Below are 18,955 nucleotides of genomic sequence, written 5' to 3'. Positions count from 1 at the left end.
CAATTGCCCAAAGGAAAGAAGAGAGAACTGGAAGTACATCATTGCAAGGTTCTTACATTATATGTGAGGCTGTGTAATAGAATTTGATAGTAGATTTTGATTTAAAAAAATGTATGCTATTAATATTAGAGCAAGTACACCCCCACCTCCAAAATGTTTAACTAATAATTTAATAGAGGGGGAAAATGATGGTGGAAATGCACAGGTGGGTCCAATAAAAACTGATTATCAATATGGTAGACAAACTCAACCATAACGATTAAATTATGTGTGAATGATCTAATGATTTAAAGACTATAATTAAAAGGTAGAAATCTTCAGACTGTATTAAAAAGAGGACTCAAAAGTGCTATCCCAATCATGTTCTATTTAAACTGGAAATGTACTGTAAATATAAAGACACTGACAAGTTAAGTGGATGCTAAATAAAATAAAATGCAAACACTAATTATTGATATAAGATATTCATATCAAGCAATGAAAACTTCAAGACAAGGAAAATTGCCAGAGAAAAAGAAAGCTCTTTCATTGTAATGAGTCAACTTATTAAGAAGGCATAGCACCTCAAATGTACACACCTAGCAACATATATTCATAATACACAGATGACATGACATGATAAGATAGAAAGAATAAATAGGCAAATACACAATTGCAGTTGGGTGTTTAAACACTGCTTTTTCATTAGTATATTAAAAAAGAAGTAGACAAATATCAATAATAATATAGAACACTTCAGGCATAGTGTTATCAACCAACTGCATCTCATTGGTATTTAATTCCAAATAATGGCAAGTGTACATTCTTATCTTTTCAAATGCACGTGGTTCTTTGTGACTCATAGACTCTAGTCCACCAGGCTCCTCTGTCCCTGGGGATTCTCCAGGCAAGAATACAGGAGTGAGTTGTCATGTCCTCCTCCATGTGATCTTCCCATTCCCGGGATTGAACCTAGATCTCCCTCACTGCAGGCAACTCTTTAATATCTGAGCCACCAGGGAAGCCCAAGAATACTGGAGTGGGTAGCATATCCCTTCTCCAGGGGATCTTCTAGACCCAGGAATCAAATCAGGGTCTCCTGGATTGCAGGTGGATACTTTACCAGATGAGCTACCAGGGAAGCCCAGAAACACATATGCTAGACCATAAAAAAAAAAGTCTAAATAAATTTAAAATTGTTATTTGGGAAGTTCTTCTGCTAAGGAGGCTGGCATGTTAACACTTTCCACATATGCAGAAGAGAATTTAGAACTAAAGTGATGAAATTAGTTCAGTAGAGTCTTCATTTGTTCTATATGAAAAATGATGGTTTTTTTAAAACAGATTAATATCTTATAGTTTTCACATGGTTAATGACATCACTATGATCCCCATATATGTTAACATATATTGTGTGCAAGTTGTATTTTCAGCACTAATTTTCTTTTAGTTTTAACTGAGAAGTTATTGGGTTTTTTGATGATTAGCACATCAAAATTTAAAAAGCATGATGATTAGCAGACATTTTGAGCAAGTTGTACAAAATCCTTAGTATGTAGATAATAAAAGTTTAAGAACCATAGAGTTAAGCCAAATAGGTATTTCAACAGCTTATCATATTAAAATTTGTAGACAAAAAAAAAAAAAATTTGTAGACAATTTGTTCTTAAAATAAAAATACCAAGGATCAGGATCTTAAAATATTAATATACTATTAGGTCTGAATCTCATGTTTTAATATCATATATATTAAATTCTCAATCAAAATATCCCATCTTTTCCATGAGGTTAACAAGTTATTAGGAAAAATTGGTCTATTAATACCAATGATATCAGAGTCCCCAGGATAAATCTAAAACCAGGGAGAAATTTTATTTAGGAAACAATTCAAACAATCAATTTTTTTTTTAGGAAACATTCAAACAAAAAGAACATGCCTATAGTAGTTAGATACTTTAACAAAATCAACTACCTTATTTAATACATCAGGTAATTTAAAATGACAGATTTTGTCAGTGTATTATGACTCCCAATCACCATTTAATTATGTTTCATATTTTGGAATATAAAATGAGCCCCACCCCAAAATGTTAATATAACACAGAAGCCAAGAAAGTTTCATTTAATTCTGTATTCTACTAATTACTTGATTGTACATGAAAATAACCAATCCATACATAATTTACCCACTAAAATTATTTTTACAACTTACCTAAATATGTTTCATTGAAGTGGGATCATGTGGGATTCCTTGCTTGTTTAAAATGTGTTTCTGGATGTACTAAGATGCTTTGGTTCACAAATTATAAAAAACAAAATATTCTTCTAGATCCCTTCCTGCTATCGTTTTGAGCTCAGTTTCAACTTTTGCAATAATGTTTGGCTGATCTCCTTCTTAATCTCAGCTTGGCCTCTCATCACTGCAACCTTCAGGTGAACTTTCTTTTGTACGTCATGTGTCATGGTGTAATTAGCTTTCTTAAGAAATGAATATTCAGTATACACTTTCTCCTTAAATGTGGAGTTTAAATAAGGCCACAACTACCATAAACATTTATTGTAAAATAATAAAATAATATTTCTATGATAAAATAAATTATTGTTAAAATACCCCATAAAATAAATAACAAACACATTCATGGCAAAGACATTCAGACTATAGCTTTATAGCACATCTGTTCAACTTCTACTTCTGTGTGCATTTCAAGAATACATATTTCTCACTTATCTGGCTAACTCAAGGCCTGACAGCTTTATGTATCTTTCAAGCCATAGATTATGACATAACTTGCTGTTAAACAAAAGAGCTGGTAAGGCAACAGCATCAAATACTTCTCCCACTACATTCCAAGGTCAGAATGGGTTAGACATTAATATCTGAGAATATTTTCATTTTGTCCTCAAGTGACCTATATGTTACTCATGAAAAGAAAGTTTAAGTTACCTGAAATCCACAAAAGACTGGAAAATAGAGATGGGTTTGCAGAATATTTATCTTTCAAAATTAATCATGCATTATAATTACTCTGGGCATTGAGAATATACCTCACACACTACTAGATGAGATCAAATACAAAGATGACAGCTAATAAATATACCTCAGCTATTTTAACAGAAATATTAATAATGATACTTTGTTAAAAATGGAAAATACAGCCCAAATGCCAAACTAGTCAGGATGCCTGGAAAAGAGGCATAAATCAGAACTGTCTTGGGCAAACTAGGTTTATATAGCAATTCTAATATAACACACACATAGTATCAGGGAGCTGCAGATATAGAAGTGATTGATTCTGTCTAGAAGTTCATCAGTAATGAAAGTATCATTTGACCTGGGCTTTGGAAAATGATTAAGAATTATGGATTTTTTAATGTGGACATAAACATACTAGGAACATGGAAGAAAGTTTGCAATAGAACTGGAAATGTGAATCGCCAATGTCTTCTCAGGATGGTACAGTTAGACAACTAGATGTATATAACTGAATAGTGAGGGATGAAGCTGGCAGGTAATTTGGGTGCAAATTGCTTTAAACGTAACTTCACAATTTTAAATTTATGACTTCGTAGCCATTAAGAAATTTTAAACAGAGGAGGAATGTCTGATTTATGTTTTCAAAACATTAGTCAGTTGGAAATGTAGACAAAAATCTAGCTACAGATAATGAAGTGAGTGGCTACAGCAATGCAAGCAGTAATAATGAGGATGGGTATGAATGCAAGGGCACCATACAGTTCTTTAAGGCCAGAGACATCAACCTCTCATAATTAAGGAATCCATCTCTCTGAGAATTTTCAACAGTTATAAGTTTTGGGCCTTGGTATCTTGTATTATCCAGCAGGGGCAAATTCTTAACAGAGAGGTTAAAAGTGAAGAACATAGAAAATGCTCTGTCCAAATCAACTATTCTGTGGGCAAATGACAGCATGATACCTAAAGATATCCTCCCTGAGGAACTAAAGTGGGATGAGACAAGCAGATTACAAATTTAAGTAGGGGATATAGAGGCTGACTGCTGAGAACCAAGGACAGAACATAGGATAGCATGAGGTGGCAATGTCAGACTTAAGAAACTCTGATTAAGCAAAAGTGCCTTGCAGACTATAACACCAAGTTGCAAAGTGACAGACTATAAAGAATGCATAGATTGTAAAATAGAAGGCATGAGGCTGCTGACAGTGTCTTGACAATGATTATGAAGTTGGTATGGGACCTACATTTCAGTTACACTCACTTTGTACCAAGTTTACTGAAATACATTTTGTTGATTGTATTTTTTGCTTAAGATTATTTTGCTACTATTGGCTGTCTCATTCCTTTTTTATTTATTATTTGACAGCTATTCACTCAAAAGAGGAACAGGCACTGTGGTGGTGATGGAGAGTGGAAAGAGAACAGAATGCATACCTGACTCAATTAAAATAATGATACAAATTGACTTGGATAGTATTGTTCTAGTTTACAGCTGTTGTTCAGCTTAATTTCTAACAATGTCCCCTGTTACTCTCAAAAATCATCTTAGATATGAACAATAAATTACATGATCACCCTGAATAAAATGTTTGTTCTTTACAGACATTTAGAGAGGCAAAGTTCACATAATTAAAACATCTTTGGAACAGTGAACAGATAATCCATGGTTTCTCATCTTTACTTGAAAAAACTAAAGCAAGTGCCTAGAGGATGGGGCTGGAATGCATTTTATAAAGAGAGGTCAGAGAAAGCTTTAAAAAATAGATGGTCTTATAAACATTTTAAAATGTTTCATGGAGAAGTCAGAAAACATTTTATAATAGAGTTCTTGGTGCCAAGTCTGGAAGAAAGTGCAAGATTTATGAAAAAAGAGCAGGAAAACATTTAAAGTAAAAAAAAAACTTTAGGACAGAAAACAGTATAGGGTGTGTGTGTGTGTGTGTGTGTGTGTGTGTGTGTGTGTGTAAAATGAAGATGATTGCCTGAGTGAAAGGAAAGATGCACTTGAGGAACATTTGGAGATAAATATGCTTAATATCTGGTCCTTTAATAGACTCCCCTAGACTGAACAGACAAACAAACAAATGGGTAACATGAGACAGATTTATTTGAGGAAAAGGAGAAATTCTGATAAAGCACTGAAGTGGCATATTCTGACCTACAAGCCAAATTTGACCTACAGAAGTGATTTACTGGACTATAGTACCTTAATGATCTCTTCAAGATTAGTTGCTTTCTTTGACAATCAGAGGACTTTACATAAAATATATTTCAATCTCCACTTTAAAATGAATCTGTCTTCCTACAGGGCGAAATGACGATAGCCAGAGGGGGCAAATGTCCCTTTTAAATGGGAATGCACATACTACCACTTTTCTTTCTTCTCACTTCTTCACTTGTATAAATCACCTGCTTTTTGGAAGTGTGACCTTAGATGCGGTTCTTGGGAGCATAATCAGAAGATAAGCTGATGAAATTGTAGAACTTCACTGTAACTAATAAATATAGCTAAGATCTTTGTCTTTCCTCTGGAATATTAATGAGCAATAGTGACTGCTAGGTATTTACTAAGCACCAGGAACAGTGTTAATCTTCTTTCAGAGAGAGGTGGATTTGAGCTACAGTTGCAAACACCTGCTAGGGTATGACCTTGAATAAATTAACTCACTCTCTGAACCTCAGTGTATTTTTTTTGGTAAATGGGGATGACATAGTATCTCCCTGGAGAAGGAAATGGCAACCCACTCCAGTATTCTTGCCTGGAGAATTCCAGGGATAGAGGAGCCTGGTGGGCTACAGTCCATGGGGTCACAAAGAGTTGGACACTACTGAGCACTGAGCATCAGCACAGTATATCTCATATGGCCTCTGTGAGCATTAAATGAGATCACCATATGCAAAGTACTTAACATTGTTCTTAACGGGCTTCCCTGGTGGCTCAGATGGTAAAGAAACCCTCTGCAATGCAGGAGACCTGGGTTCAGTCCCTGGGTTGGGAAGATCTCCAGGAGGATGGCATGGCAACCCAGTCCAGTATTCTTGCCTGGAGAATCCCCATGGACAGAGGAGCATGGTGGGCTACAGTTCAAGGGGTCATAAAGAGTCAGACACAACTGACTATGCACAGCACAGTGTGATTCTTGGCACCAAGCAAGAAATCATTCATGAACAAACAAACAAACAAACAAACCTTCCGCATTTGAAATCTGAATTGATGCTATTCACAATATATTAACTATCAAGGTAATTTTATTATAGTGAATCAGTTTTAGTCTCTGATAAATGATATATATTTCTATGCATCTTAAAAGAATATTATGAAGGCAGATTTATTAAAACTCTGGTAGGATACACATTGTTTCTATAACTTTAATATGACCTACAGATACAATAAATGTAAAAAATATATTACTAATTTCACTGACAGATGCACATTAAAATTTCCAGAAATGCATAAAAAGCAGCTTGTTTCTATTAAGCGGATGCACTTGGCATTCACAAACAATAGCCCAAGCACCTTTTCATATGATTGCATTTAGATATTTAATCACAATAACCACTAAAGTGTAAAACCTTACTAATTTAAGGTAAATGAAAGGAGAGTTGTTAGTTGCCAAACTATCATCATAAATAACTGAAATCAAACAGATATCACAAACAGTTTGCTGACATATTGTCCCTAACTTCAAAAAAATTAGAAAGTCAAGATATAAATATGAAAAATGCTTAATGTATGTTTCAGAATTATAAGTCCTTTATGCTCATTAATTATATAATCATTCTCTTATTTTTTCATTCCTTTTTTTTTCTGTCTCAAAAGATATACTAAGGGTGCAAATCTAAAGACAGTGACTCACCTATACTGATGTAAACCTCGCTCACATGAGCCTTATTTATAACACAAAACAATTCATTTACTTATGTTAGTTGATTATGCCAAACAAGCATCTTTCACGAACAAAAAACATATCAAGTTAATTATATATTTGTATTGTTAGTTGTTAACTTAAAGTGATGTATTTTCAGGCCAGTCATTAAATAAATTCTTCATGCTTTTTCCAAGGGATTCCAATCTTACATTTATTAATATAGTGATAATAGTTCACTGGGCACCAACTATTTATTCAATACTAAGTACTGTGCACACATGATCATATTAAATATTAATAATCTATTTATGAAATAAGCATCATTATCCCTATGTGAATTAGAGAGCTCAGACTCAGGTGATGAGGTGAAGTGCCCAAAATCAGCAATTAGTTAAGAAGCCAAGACTTGAATTAAGGCACATATGAAGAATACTGCTCTGCACTCTTTCCATAGATGATGTTAGAAATCTCAATAAGTTTCAACTACTAGCATTTTTAAGGCTATGCAATTAGAAGATCCCTTAGATATTTTTCTCAAAGAGATCTCTATCTATCTATTTTAGTGAAAAAATAGCAACTAAATATTTTTGAGTTTCCATTTATTTGTTTCAGCCATGAAACCAAAATCTTTTTTAAGAAATAGCATATAATTAACCACTTAGATAAAAAAAAACAAAACAAAAAAACAGCCATCAACACTGGTAATTAGAGTGAATGACATTTCATTGTGGTAGGAAATCTTTAATGTAAAAGTAGATTTAAAATATTTTGTCAAAGTTTTCTGTGAATATATAATTAAGATCTTTAACAGAAGAAGATAAAATTAGTAAAAATGTAGGGTTGTTTTTTGTAATGGCAAATACTCATTCCCTTCCTTATCTCTAAAAATTTTACATTTTAAAATATACTTTTATAGTAAATTCAAATTATCAGTTTGCATAATGTAATTATTTCACTTGATGAATTAACTTTAATACCACCTTTACTTTAAGGACAATTGGTATGATAATTGGAGAGAAGGTACCAATCATGAATTAATTAATTAGAACTTAATTGTATTTCTTTTGCCTATGGTTTATCTTAACTCCAGATGAATAAGAAGAGAAATAAGGATATTTAAGATAATTAACAACACAACATTGTAAAGCAACTTTCCTCCAATTAAAAAATAAAATTAAAAAAATTAAGATAATTAAAATTTTAAAAATGAAAGTTTTTAAGTAGTAAAATAACAAGGATTTAAGTAACATTTCTATATTTTTTATTTAAAAAAAGAAACTCACTTGAAAATTGAATTGCAAATCCAGATTTGCTGATATAAAAATCTGTGTCGAACTGAATGGTCACTACGTTGAGAGTGCTATGGATTCCTTCAGGAATAAGAGACCCACTAATTTCCTTTAAAAGCATCTCATTTTCAGGTGGACCATCCCAAACTCGGAGTATATCATGTGATGCTTCCGTATCAAAAGCAAGAAACTGCAGGCTGTGGGAGAACCATATATCTCTGATTATTTTAAACATGGATCCAGTTTTAAATAAAGACTATAAAACATCTTTGCTTATACTAGATATTCCTTTTATTCTATCAAATAAAATGAATAATGCAAAATGTATATACAAACTAAATGCATTTTTCTTGAACAGTATACTTTTTTTAGAATATGATTAAATATACTATTATATCAATTCTGCAATTATAAAAACTTTAGGTCTACAGACCATCCCTGACATACGATGATTCAATTTAGGAATTTTTGACTTTAAGATGGTACAGAAGAGATACACATTTAGTAGAAACTGTATTCTGAATTTTGATCTTTTCCCAGTTGTGATTCTCTTTCAAGACATTGGGCAGTGCTAGGGAACTAAGTTCCCAGTCATTCAGAAGATCACAAAAACAAACTATCAACACATTTACAACCACAATGCACTCATAAAACAGTTCTGTTTTTCATTTTCAGTATAGTATTCAATAAAATTACATGAGATACTCAATACTTTATTATAAAATAGACTTCAGGTTAGATGATTTGCCCAACTGTAGACTAATGTAGATGCTCTGAGCATGTTCAGAGTAGGCGAGGGGGAGTGACGATTTTGGTAAATTAGTTATATTATATGCATTTTCAATTTATGACATTTTCGACTTATGTTCAGTTTATCAGCATGTAACCCAAGGAAGACCTACCTATACATTTCTTTTCAGTGTTCATGACTTAACTGTGGCAACGACAGGTGGCATTTGAGAGGAGCTCATATGTGCCGCACACTGTGCAAAATGCATCACATCTGTTTTCTTCCTTTAATTGTTGTAACGACTCGGTGAAGCAGGAACAAGTTTCCTCTCGATTTTACAAAGGTGGCAAGTGGGATTCAGATTAAATAAGACTGCCTAAGGGTGGCAGAGTCATGAATTGAACTCAAGTTATCTAATGCCATAGTACGGGTTATTGCCACTGTATCAGGTTTTTGGTGTGTTTGTTTTATCAGAATCAAAGATTTACTCCACAAATGCAAAAACAGTTCACATTCAAAAAAGAAGTAAAGTAAAAGGAAACTTCCTGAATGTGAAAATGGCCCCCACCACAAAAATGCACAAAGAAAAAAAAATGCTTCATATTAAATCTATTTTGCTTTAGTCTAATCTAGTCAAAATTAATATCAAATTTTCTTGTGCCTAATCCAAAAGCTAGAAATCCAATTATATCAAAACACTCAACTCTCTTTGCCTCGCTCTCTCTCTCTATATATATATATGTGTGTATATCTATATCTATATCTATATATACCTCACATCCATGTTTGATATGTGAATTGTCACAGCTTTAAATCTGGGTTACAATTTAATATCAAAAATTCTTCTTTAATTTTTAAAAATCTCAGAATTCTGTTGAATTTACAGCATCTTAAATCATGAAGAATTGAAAGAGCAGAACTCCCAAGCAGCATGGAAAATCCTCATCTTTTGTGCCCTCTTCTAACTGAAGAGTTTCTAAGGGGATATATGAACCAATGCTGTGGCCTATGAGTTAATATGTCATGCTTATCAATACTCCCCCCCCATTCTATAATAGATAAAAACCATGTTTTTCTTTACCAATGGTTTAAAAAAAAAAAAGAAAAATCTTAATGTTAATTGTATATAGGGTCTGATCAGGAAATTCAGATTCCTCAGTCATTTTGAAAAGATAAAATCCATTTACCTGACAATGTTTCCTGGATCTACCTCAATCATCCACATGCAACGCAGATTATTGTCATATGGAAAGGGATAACCAGGAGATAAAATTCTTCCTGATGATTCTCCTTTAAAACGACCTCCACATTCAGCTAGAAAAAATTAATTCAATTTTAAATCACAGTTTAATCTTTCTAAACATCTACAAATTTTTCGAGTATATATTTTTCACCTGAAGGAAAATAAGGATTGATTTCTCCTCTTATTGAAAGTATATATGTGTATATGTTTTCTCAGATTAAGGTATTAATTAAAGTAAGAACACATTGTACAATAAAACAAGTATCTCAAGTTAGATCATATAAATGAAAATATAATAAGTCAATTAGGGAATTTTAAAAGTACACTCTCAAAAGCTCTGAGTTTAGGCTTCAAACTTTTTAAGATGTATGGCAAAATAATGTTAATGCAACAAGGGGAAACAGATGGCAAGTTGCTCACTTATAGCTGGTTGTTGGCTAACTAATTCATCACCTTACTACCTTACCTCTAAGCTTTACTGCAGGTCCCTCAGGCCTTCTAAATTTCATTGTCCTCTTATTCCCCTTTCAATCACTCTAAACTCTTTTGCTTTTAACCTCCCAAAAGTCAAAGTAGCATTTTTATTAGATTTTACTTCAGTTAAACCTGGTTCCATTCTGATTTAAAGTAGTCTCAAATTTTTATAAAATTCACCAAATTAAAAATGTAAACATCATCATATAATATAATTAAAAAATATATCTTTTGGGGAATTCCCTCTCCATTTAATAATATTTAATATATTGGGAAAACTGGAATGAGTTTACATTGATAAGCAAATAATATAGAAAGAATCCTCTTGCTAGAGAAGAGAGAAATAAAGTAGTTTACTTAGTATATTACTCTACTTCTCTACATCTTAAAAACCACAAGGTGTAATAATATATTTTTGAAAGTTCTCCAAATTACTATACTACCAAAAAATAAAACTAAATCCAAGGTATTTTACTTTTGCTTATATATTTGAATATATTACTACATTTATTTTTCTTGTTCTCTGCAGAGTTATTATCTTACTCAAATGCAATGCTGAACTAAGCATCTTGAATTTTTGTTTTGTTTTGATTATTAGAACAAAGGTCAAAGAAAAAGCTTCAGCACTCAGAAAAGACTGAATAACAACTGAATATCATGGTTCAAATTTGTAGGCTCTATTCAGATAGATAAAATTGCTTCAAAGATTTTAGACATTATATTTTAGTATAATATTAGGGTTCTTTTTTTGTGTCAACTTGGCCAAGTTGTAGTACCCAGTTATTTTATCAAACACTAGCCTAGGTGTTGCTATTTATAGACCTGGTTAACATCTACAATCAGCTGACTTTATCCTTGATAATGTGGGTAGCCTTCATCCAATCAACTGGAAGGCCTTAACAATGAAAACTGAGTTTTCTGGAAAAGAAGATTTTCCCTCAAGACTGCATCATTAATTCCTGCCCTAGTTTCCTAGTTTTGATCTTCCCTATGGATTTTGAACTTGTCAGTCCCCACAACTGCATGAGTTAATTCCTCAGTATAAATAAATACATTTTTTGATAGATGATAGCTAAATAGATCACATATAGATGTATTGATTCTTTTTCTTTGGTGAACCCTGACTGATATACACACCTATAGAGGACTAAGCAAGTTTATTGTGTATTATAATGTTAGATTAATTTAATTTATAATAATAAATTTGTTATTTTTAAGACAAATAAAATATATATATTTAAGAAGTTACTGTCACTTACTGTGGTTTTTCTCATTTTATAACAAGAACTTTGTTGGGCAACCTAGAATGCTGTAACTGTAATAATTCATTGTTCATCATTTTTAATGATTTATTCACTATTATTGACATATTTCTGAGGAGAACAAATTTGATACTTCATTCTGCCAGACTTGTCCTTTTTATACAATCCATGAGGTTCTCATGGCAAGTATACTGGGGTGGTTTGCCATTCCCTCCTCCAGTGGATCCCATTTGGTCAGAACTAGCTGCTATGACCCAACCGTCTTGAGTAGCCCTACACAGCATGGCTCATAGCTTCATTGGCCTATGCAAGGCCCTTCGCCATGACAAGACAGTGATCTGTGAAGGGATTACTACAATGTTGTGGTCAGTTATCCAGAGCCAGACATTCTAGAGTGCAAAGTCAAGTGGGTATTAGAAGCACTGCTGTTAATAAATGGGGTTCCAGTAGAGCTATTCAAAACCCTAAAGGATAGTACCCTTAAGGTGATGCATTCAATATGTCAGTAACTGTGGAAGACCGAACAGAGGCCATAGGAACTGAAAAAGGCCAATCCTCATCCCAGTTCCCAGGAAGGGTCGTACTAAAGAACGCACGCTAAAGAAGGTGCTAACCGTTGGACAACTGCACTCGTCTACCATTCTAGTAAGGTCATGCTTAATATCTTGCTTGCTAGGCTTCAGCATTATGCAAACCAAGAACTTCCAGTTGTCCAAGCTGGGTTTAGACAAGGAAGAGGAACCAGAGATCAAATTGTCAACATTCACTGGATCATAAAGCAAGGGAATTCCAGAAAAACATCTATCTTTGTTTTATAGACTACATTAAAGCCTTTGACTATGTGGATCACAACAAACTGTGGAAAGTTCTTAAAGAGGTGGGGATACCAGACCGTCTTACTCGTTTCAAGAGAAATCTGTATGCAGGTCAAGAAACAACAGTTAGAATCCTGAATGGAACAAATTGTTGGTTCAAGATTGAGAAAGGAGTACGACAGGGCTGTCTGCTGTCCCTCTGTTTGTTTAACCTATATGCTGAACACATCATGAGAGATGCCAAGCTAGATGAGTTACAAGCTGGAGTCAAGATAAGCAAGAAAAACATCAACAACCTCAGATAGGAGGATGATACCATTCTAAGGGTAAGCTCCAGGAGATGGTGAAGGACAGGAAGCCTGGTGTGCTGCAGTCCATGGAGTAGCAAACAGTCAGACATGACTGAGCAACTGAATAACAACAGTCTAATGGCAGAAAGCAAAGAGGAACTAAAGAACCTCTTGATGAGGGTGAAGGAGGACAGTGAAAGAGCTGGCTGAAAACTAAATATTAACAAACTAAGATTGTGGCATCCAGTCCCATTACTTCATGGCATATAGAAGGGGAAAAGGTGAAAGTGGTGACAGATTTCATCTTCTTGGGCTCTAAAATCACTGCGGATGGTGACTGCAACCATGAAATCAGAAGATGATTGCTTCTCGGCAGGAAAGCTATGACAAACCTAGACAGTGTGTTGAAAAGCAGAGACATTACTCTGCTGACAAAGGTCTGTATATTCAAGGCTATGATCTTCCGATTAGCCATGTACGGTTGTGACAGCTAAACTGTAAAGAAGGCAGAGCACCAAAGAACTGATGCCTTCAAACTGTGGTGCTGGAGAAGATTCCTGAAAGTCCCTTAGAGAGCAATGAGATCAAACCAGCCAATCTTAAGTGAAGTCAACCCTGAATACTCATTGGAAGGACTCACGCTGAAGCTGAAGCTCTAGTATTTTGGTCATCTGATTCAAACAGCTGACTCACTGGAAAAGTCCCTGATGCTGGGAAAGACTGAGTGCAGTAGGTGAAGAGGGCATCAGAGGATGAGATGACTGGATGGAATCATCAATGCAATGAACACGAACTTGGGCAAAATTCGGGAGATAGCATGAGACACAGAGGCCGGGCATGCTGCAGTCCATGGGGTACAAAGAGTTGGACATAACTGGGTGACTGAACAAAAACAACATCTGCCAGATTACTTTTAAGCAACTCCAAGAACTGGAGCTTTGAGACCTGTTTTTATATTGAATTTAAACATAGCTCTTTCTTTCTTCATATTTCTTTGTTACAAATATTACTTGGCTATTTGATTTCAAATAAACCAGTGTGATATGCTGTAACATTGGAGTTCACATTCTGTCAGAAGTCTAATGTTTACAGATAAAATTGAAGGTGTGCTGGTTAAATACCTTTGGCTATGGTGCCTAAAAATTAATTTTTGTTTGCTCAATGTATAAGCTACAGAAGCATAATTACCTAGAAAAATCCATATAATTAAGAAAAACTTTCTTATTTGACCAAGGCAAAAATATAACCATAATAGATTATTAAGGTTAATAGGAATGGATAATTATGATTTTAGGCCAAGTGGTAAAGCTTCTAATTATTGACAGTAAAGAACACCATCTTAAATAGAATTTCATCATCTACTGTCATGAAAATCATCAGTATGACACATTATGTATCCAGCTGTTTTAAGCTTTTATTCCTGATCATCTATCATTTACAAAAAAAAAAAAAAAGGTTACCCTTCTCATGAAGGCTTGAGCAGTGGTATTACTAAATTTTGTCTTGGCAGATTCATAAAATGCATTGATTTGTCACAAAAATAATTAAATCTTCTGATTCTAGATCAAATGTTATTCTATTTGCATGAAGTTTTCCGAAAAATGAAAATGTCTTCAGTTCGATTCAACATATAAGGAAAATATATTTTTTTAATGTATTAGTTTGTGATTTTAATTTTACAGACAACAGAGCAAGTCAGTATTTTTAAGTTTATAGTTTTGTGCTATTGAAATCCTTAATGATTTTCTGAATATATTTGATATTCACACCAAAGAATATAACTTCAGAGAGAATTAATCAGTGTACATTTTTCTCATAACCAATGCCAGCAGGTTGATTGTTGGTCATATTCCAGAATCCTAAGCTTTGTCAATTTAGGGTGATTGTTATTCTAGGTTTATCCTCATAATCTATCCAAAATTCAGATGCATCTGAAAGGAAAGCAGTATAATTGCATTTTGGTTGGATAAAAGAATGTTTGCTTTCTGCTCATCAATGTTTTAACAAACCAATAGAAGTCTCATGTTATCAAAAACACTACAATTAGTTGCAAGACCTCTAATAACTAGAATTTCATTTCTTTCTTATTTGAAGTCTATCAAGTTTTGTGAAAATTCCTGTTTTGACTATATCAATTAACAAACATTAAAATATATCTCAAAATGTTCAGGTATCCAAATTCATCACATTGTATACATTAAACATGTGGAATTGTTTCAATATGAATTACACTTAATAAATCTTTTTAAAAAATTAAGTCAATTTTATCCATATGAGCCTGACACAGAATGTATTTGTGCCACCACAACTGCCATTAAATAAGAATCATTAAAGAATCTTGTTTGTTCCCTATTGAGGACTTTGTGTTTTGTTTAAATATTTGTTTTTGTTTTTTTTCCTTTTTTTGTCCTACTATTCCATCCAGCCTGGCACCTATATTTGGACCAAAAAAAAAAAAAAAAAAGCAGAGGTCTTTATCAACACTTTTCTATCCACCCTCTTTCTCACATATGCCCAGTTATTTGTTAATTGATTTATGAGATGGTAGTAATAAAATTCTTCTCCAGCTATTTATAGGAGAGAAAATGATCATTCTAAAATTTCATGTAGGCAATATATCTTATATGACTAACTCTCACATGCCTTTTCTTATTGAAATTCATTTAATTATGCCATGATACATAAAATAAGGAAAACATATACACTTTCTTAGTTTTTGAAAAGGTATGTATATAGAGAAAGTCTTTGAAGTTATTGAGAATATTTAGTTTTTTTAATCCACCTTTATACCAGCATGAGCATTAATTTTGTATATTAAAACAAATCTGGTCAATGAGATTCAGTAAATGTGTATGGTTAAGAGTTTCAACATATTTTGTAGTGAGTTAAATTTTATATCAAGATAGGATAAGTATAATGACTTCATATGAACTATTTTTTGCCCCAAAAGAGAATGTACTCATTGATTATGAAAAGAACCCTCTGACTTACCACAAATTTGAGCTATGTATTCATTAACTTTTTGATTAAGGTATGAGTTGGGTGTGGACAGATAAAATAACTTGAAAAGGTACAGCATATTTTAATAACACTTCCATAGAAATATTGCAAGAAAACCTAAAACAGTATCCTACCAATACAGGACGGCAGAGGATAGTCCCATGCCCTTCTCTCCCCTGTCATGCACTTGAGAAGGCTACTTCCATGGAGAGTGTAGCCTGGATTGCATCCGTAAATGATAGTGCTACCAGCAAAATGCCCTTGGTCGCTGATTTTGTATCCAAATTGTGGAATGCCAGGATCCTCACAATGTGAAAGTTCAAAACCTATGAGAAGAATATAAATTTATTAAAGACAAAATTTAACAGGAGGATTTAAAACTGCACAAATCATCCCTTTGATTGTTTTTAATATGATTACACACTTTTCCCTGTTTTATTACTTAAAATATTTAATTTTGATAGCATACAGTCACCAGAGAGAGTTTTTTTCCTCTCAAAAAATTAAAATTTGTTGTATTATTCAAATTTAGCAATGATATCCCATGGTCTCTATGACTATATCATAACGTGTTATAGTACTAACATTCTTGCCTGCTTCAAGTGATTTGCAACTAATAGATTCTGACCAATGTAACTATTAGGATCAAATCATGAAAAGTTTAAAATTCATGTAAAATATGTGAAACCACAACTGTTGAGGTAACAAATACATTCAATGCAAACATAACTTTAGTTTGCTTTACTTTTATAGTCTTGGAAGAAAATGAAACAGACATATTTAAAATAACTAGCAAGAGTTAATATAACCCAGTAATCAGTCTGAAGAACTCTGAATTTTTATATTCTGCCTTCAGAATACACAACTTTCAAAATTTATCACAAGAAAAAAAAGTAGTTCATAAAATAAACATTTTTGATTTCTGAAGAGTTGGGGCTTTCCACATGACTTTAGCTAGAAGCTTGTGATCTTGAGAAGATATGTTTATATGAGTAGTGAGAGAAATCCAGAGAGATTAAGGTACCTCTGGAGGGGGTCTGTGTTTACATCTTCAGGAAGAATGAGACCCAGGACTTGACAGAAATCTCTAGATTATAAAAACTGGAGACACAGGAGGTTAATCTGACTGTTGAAACCCTAAATTTACATTACTAAGGTTAGAATAAGAACAGAATTATTTCTATCCCATCTCTGAAGAGCAAAATTTTTTCTTCCTCCTTTCAGGCGAGGAGAGAGAGAGATAGCTCTCTCAAGCACAGCAAGCCCATTTTTCTTTGCTCCCTGTCACTGGTCATGTGGTACGTTCTTCCATCTGATTTGCATTGTGCTACTACAGAGGTAAGGACTAGGTCAAAGGGATGCTGACATATGTATTACTATTATTACATTTAATTCATCAATTCTATCACTTAAACAATAATTAATCTCTTTAGATCCAGTACACCTAGTGTGCCTATTCAGAATAAAATTAATAAGGGTGAATATTAAAAATGAAGTAGTCATAGCACAGTTTGCACCTAAGATCCTGAAAGAACTAGAAAAGGGTACTTCAGAAGGTAAATCAAATATGACACTAGTTACAAAAATCTAAATCTTCTAGCTATAGAATTCTTCAGTACTTAGTGCTTTATAAATTCTATAAATGTAAGTTAAATGATGGGCTTCCCTTGTGACAAAATTGCAAAGAATTTGCCTTCCAATGTGAGAGACACAGATTTGATCCCTGAATCAGGAAGATTTTCTGGAGAAGAAAATGGCAACCCACTCCAGTATCCTTGCCTGGGAAATCCCATGGACAGAGGAGCCTGGCAAGGCCACAGTCCATGGGGTCGCAAAAGAGTCAGACTTGACTTTAGCCTCTAAACAATAATAACAACAACAAGATAAATGATATAATTAGACAAAGATAATTAACTGCTTGTTGTTCAGTCACTAAGTCATGTCCAACTCTCTGCAATCCCATGGTGTGCAGTCTGCCAGTCTTCCTTGTCCATCATTATTTCCCAACTAGATGTTAAATTATATCAATTATAACTTCTGAGACTAGAGGACTATGATAAAATTCTAGATAGCTCAGTGGATGAGGGAAATCTATGATTTGAAGACAAATAATATTGGAGAAGAGAATAACTTTTGTGCATCTTAAATCATATGATAATCAAAAAGAGATCTGTATCTCTTTTGCGGGCATTGATTCTTGACCAAATTAATCTAAATTTGAACTAGAAAGCAAAAAAGCATGTATTAGCTCACTGATGACAAGTCATTAACTTGTAGTACTGACTTCCTAGTGTCAAAACAAGCATACAATTACCAGAAATGTACAGCTGAAAGTACCAAATGTGTACTTTAAATTCTGTATGTTGAGGGCTATCTTAGCTCTTGGAGAACATAAGGAGCCTCTTCTTAGTCTCTTTGGAGGGTTCTTTATCTTTCCTTCCTTTGCCAACCAATAGAACTATTTCACATATCTTCATTAATTTACAATCATTTGTTTATTTTCTTTTTTTCCTATAGATTGGACTTATTTCACTTTTTTCTCTTTCCCACAAAGCCTTCACAGCACAAAATCTGGCACATAACAGATGTTCAATAATGTTCATGAATGAATGTGATTCTCAGGGCAGTTATCTCTAGGTGACAACTACAAAATAACCTAAAGTAATTTTGATGAAAAATTGAAATTTATGATAGTTAAAAAAAACTGCAGGAAATTCCTGTATGGAGTAATTTGTGACAACCTCATTTGGGCGGAAACGTGTTAAAATAAGGCAAGTGCAAACAACTTCAAAAAGAGTCATACAAGAGGTTGGAGGTTGCTGAGTAAGTCAGTCTTGCAATAACAGAAGCAGAAACAGTAGAAGTATTAACAAAACTTTTAGGACATATTTTGTATGACTCTGCATAGTAAAGAGTGCATTTAAAATATCTCTGCTCAAAAGTAACAAGATTGAATTCCTTCTACCAGACATAATATTCAGTTTATTATTCAGATTCAGCCACTTTTGAGTTTTACCACGTATCATTTAT

General features: G+C 33.4%; 1 protein-coding gene across 1 annotated transcript in view; it reads right to left on the bottom strand.

Annotated features, from left to right (window-relative positions):
• CSMD3 (CUB and Sushi multiple domains 3) overlaps window positions 1–18,955 on the bottom strand; it is a 1,322,573-nt gene that overhangs the window by 314,041 nt on the left and 989,577 nt on the right. Inside the window, exons 25-27 of the mRNA XM_043879976.1 lie at window positions 16,060–16,251; window positions 10,029–10,155; window positions 8,106–8,308 (exon numbers count right to left, since the gene is read on the bottom strand). Coding sequence (XP_043735911.1) covers window positions 8,106–8,308; window positions 10,029–10,155; window positions 16,060–16,251 — 522 coding nt within the window. The remainder of the gene's footprint in view (window positions 1–8,105; window positions 8,309–10,028; window positions 10,156–16,059; window positions 16,252–18,955) is intronic.

Source organism: Cervus elaphus, chromosome 21, assembly GCF_910594005.1.
Source record: "Cervus elaphus chromosome 21, mCerEla1.1, whole genome shotgun sequence".
NCBI classification, from domain to species: domain Eukaryota; kingdom Metazoa; phylum Chordata; class Mammalia; order Artiodactyla; family Cervidae; genus Cervus; species Cervus elaphus.
Note: the sequence above shows the minus strand (reverse complement) of the source record. Positions and strands in the feature narration are given on the sequence as shown.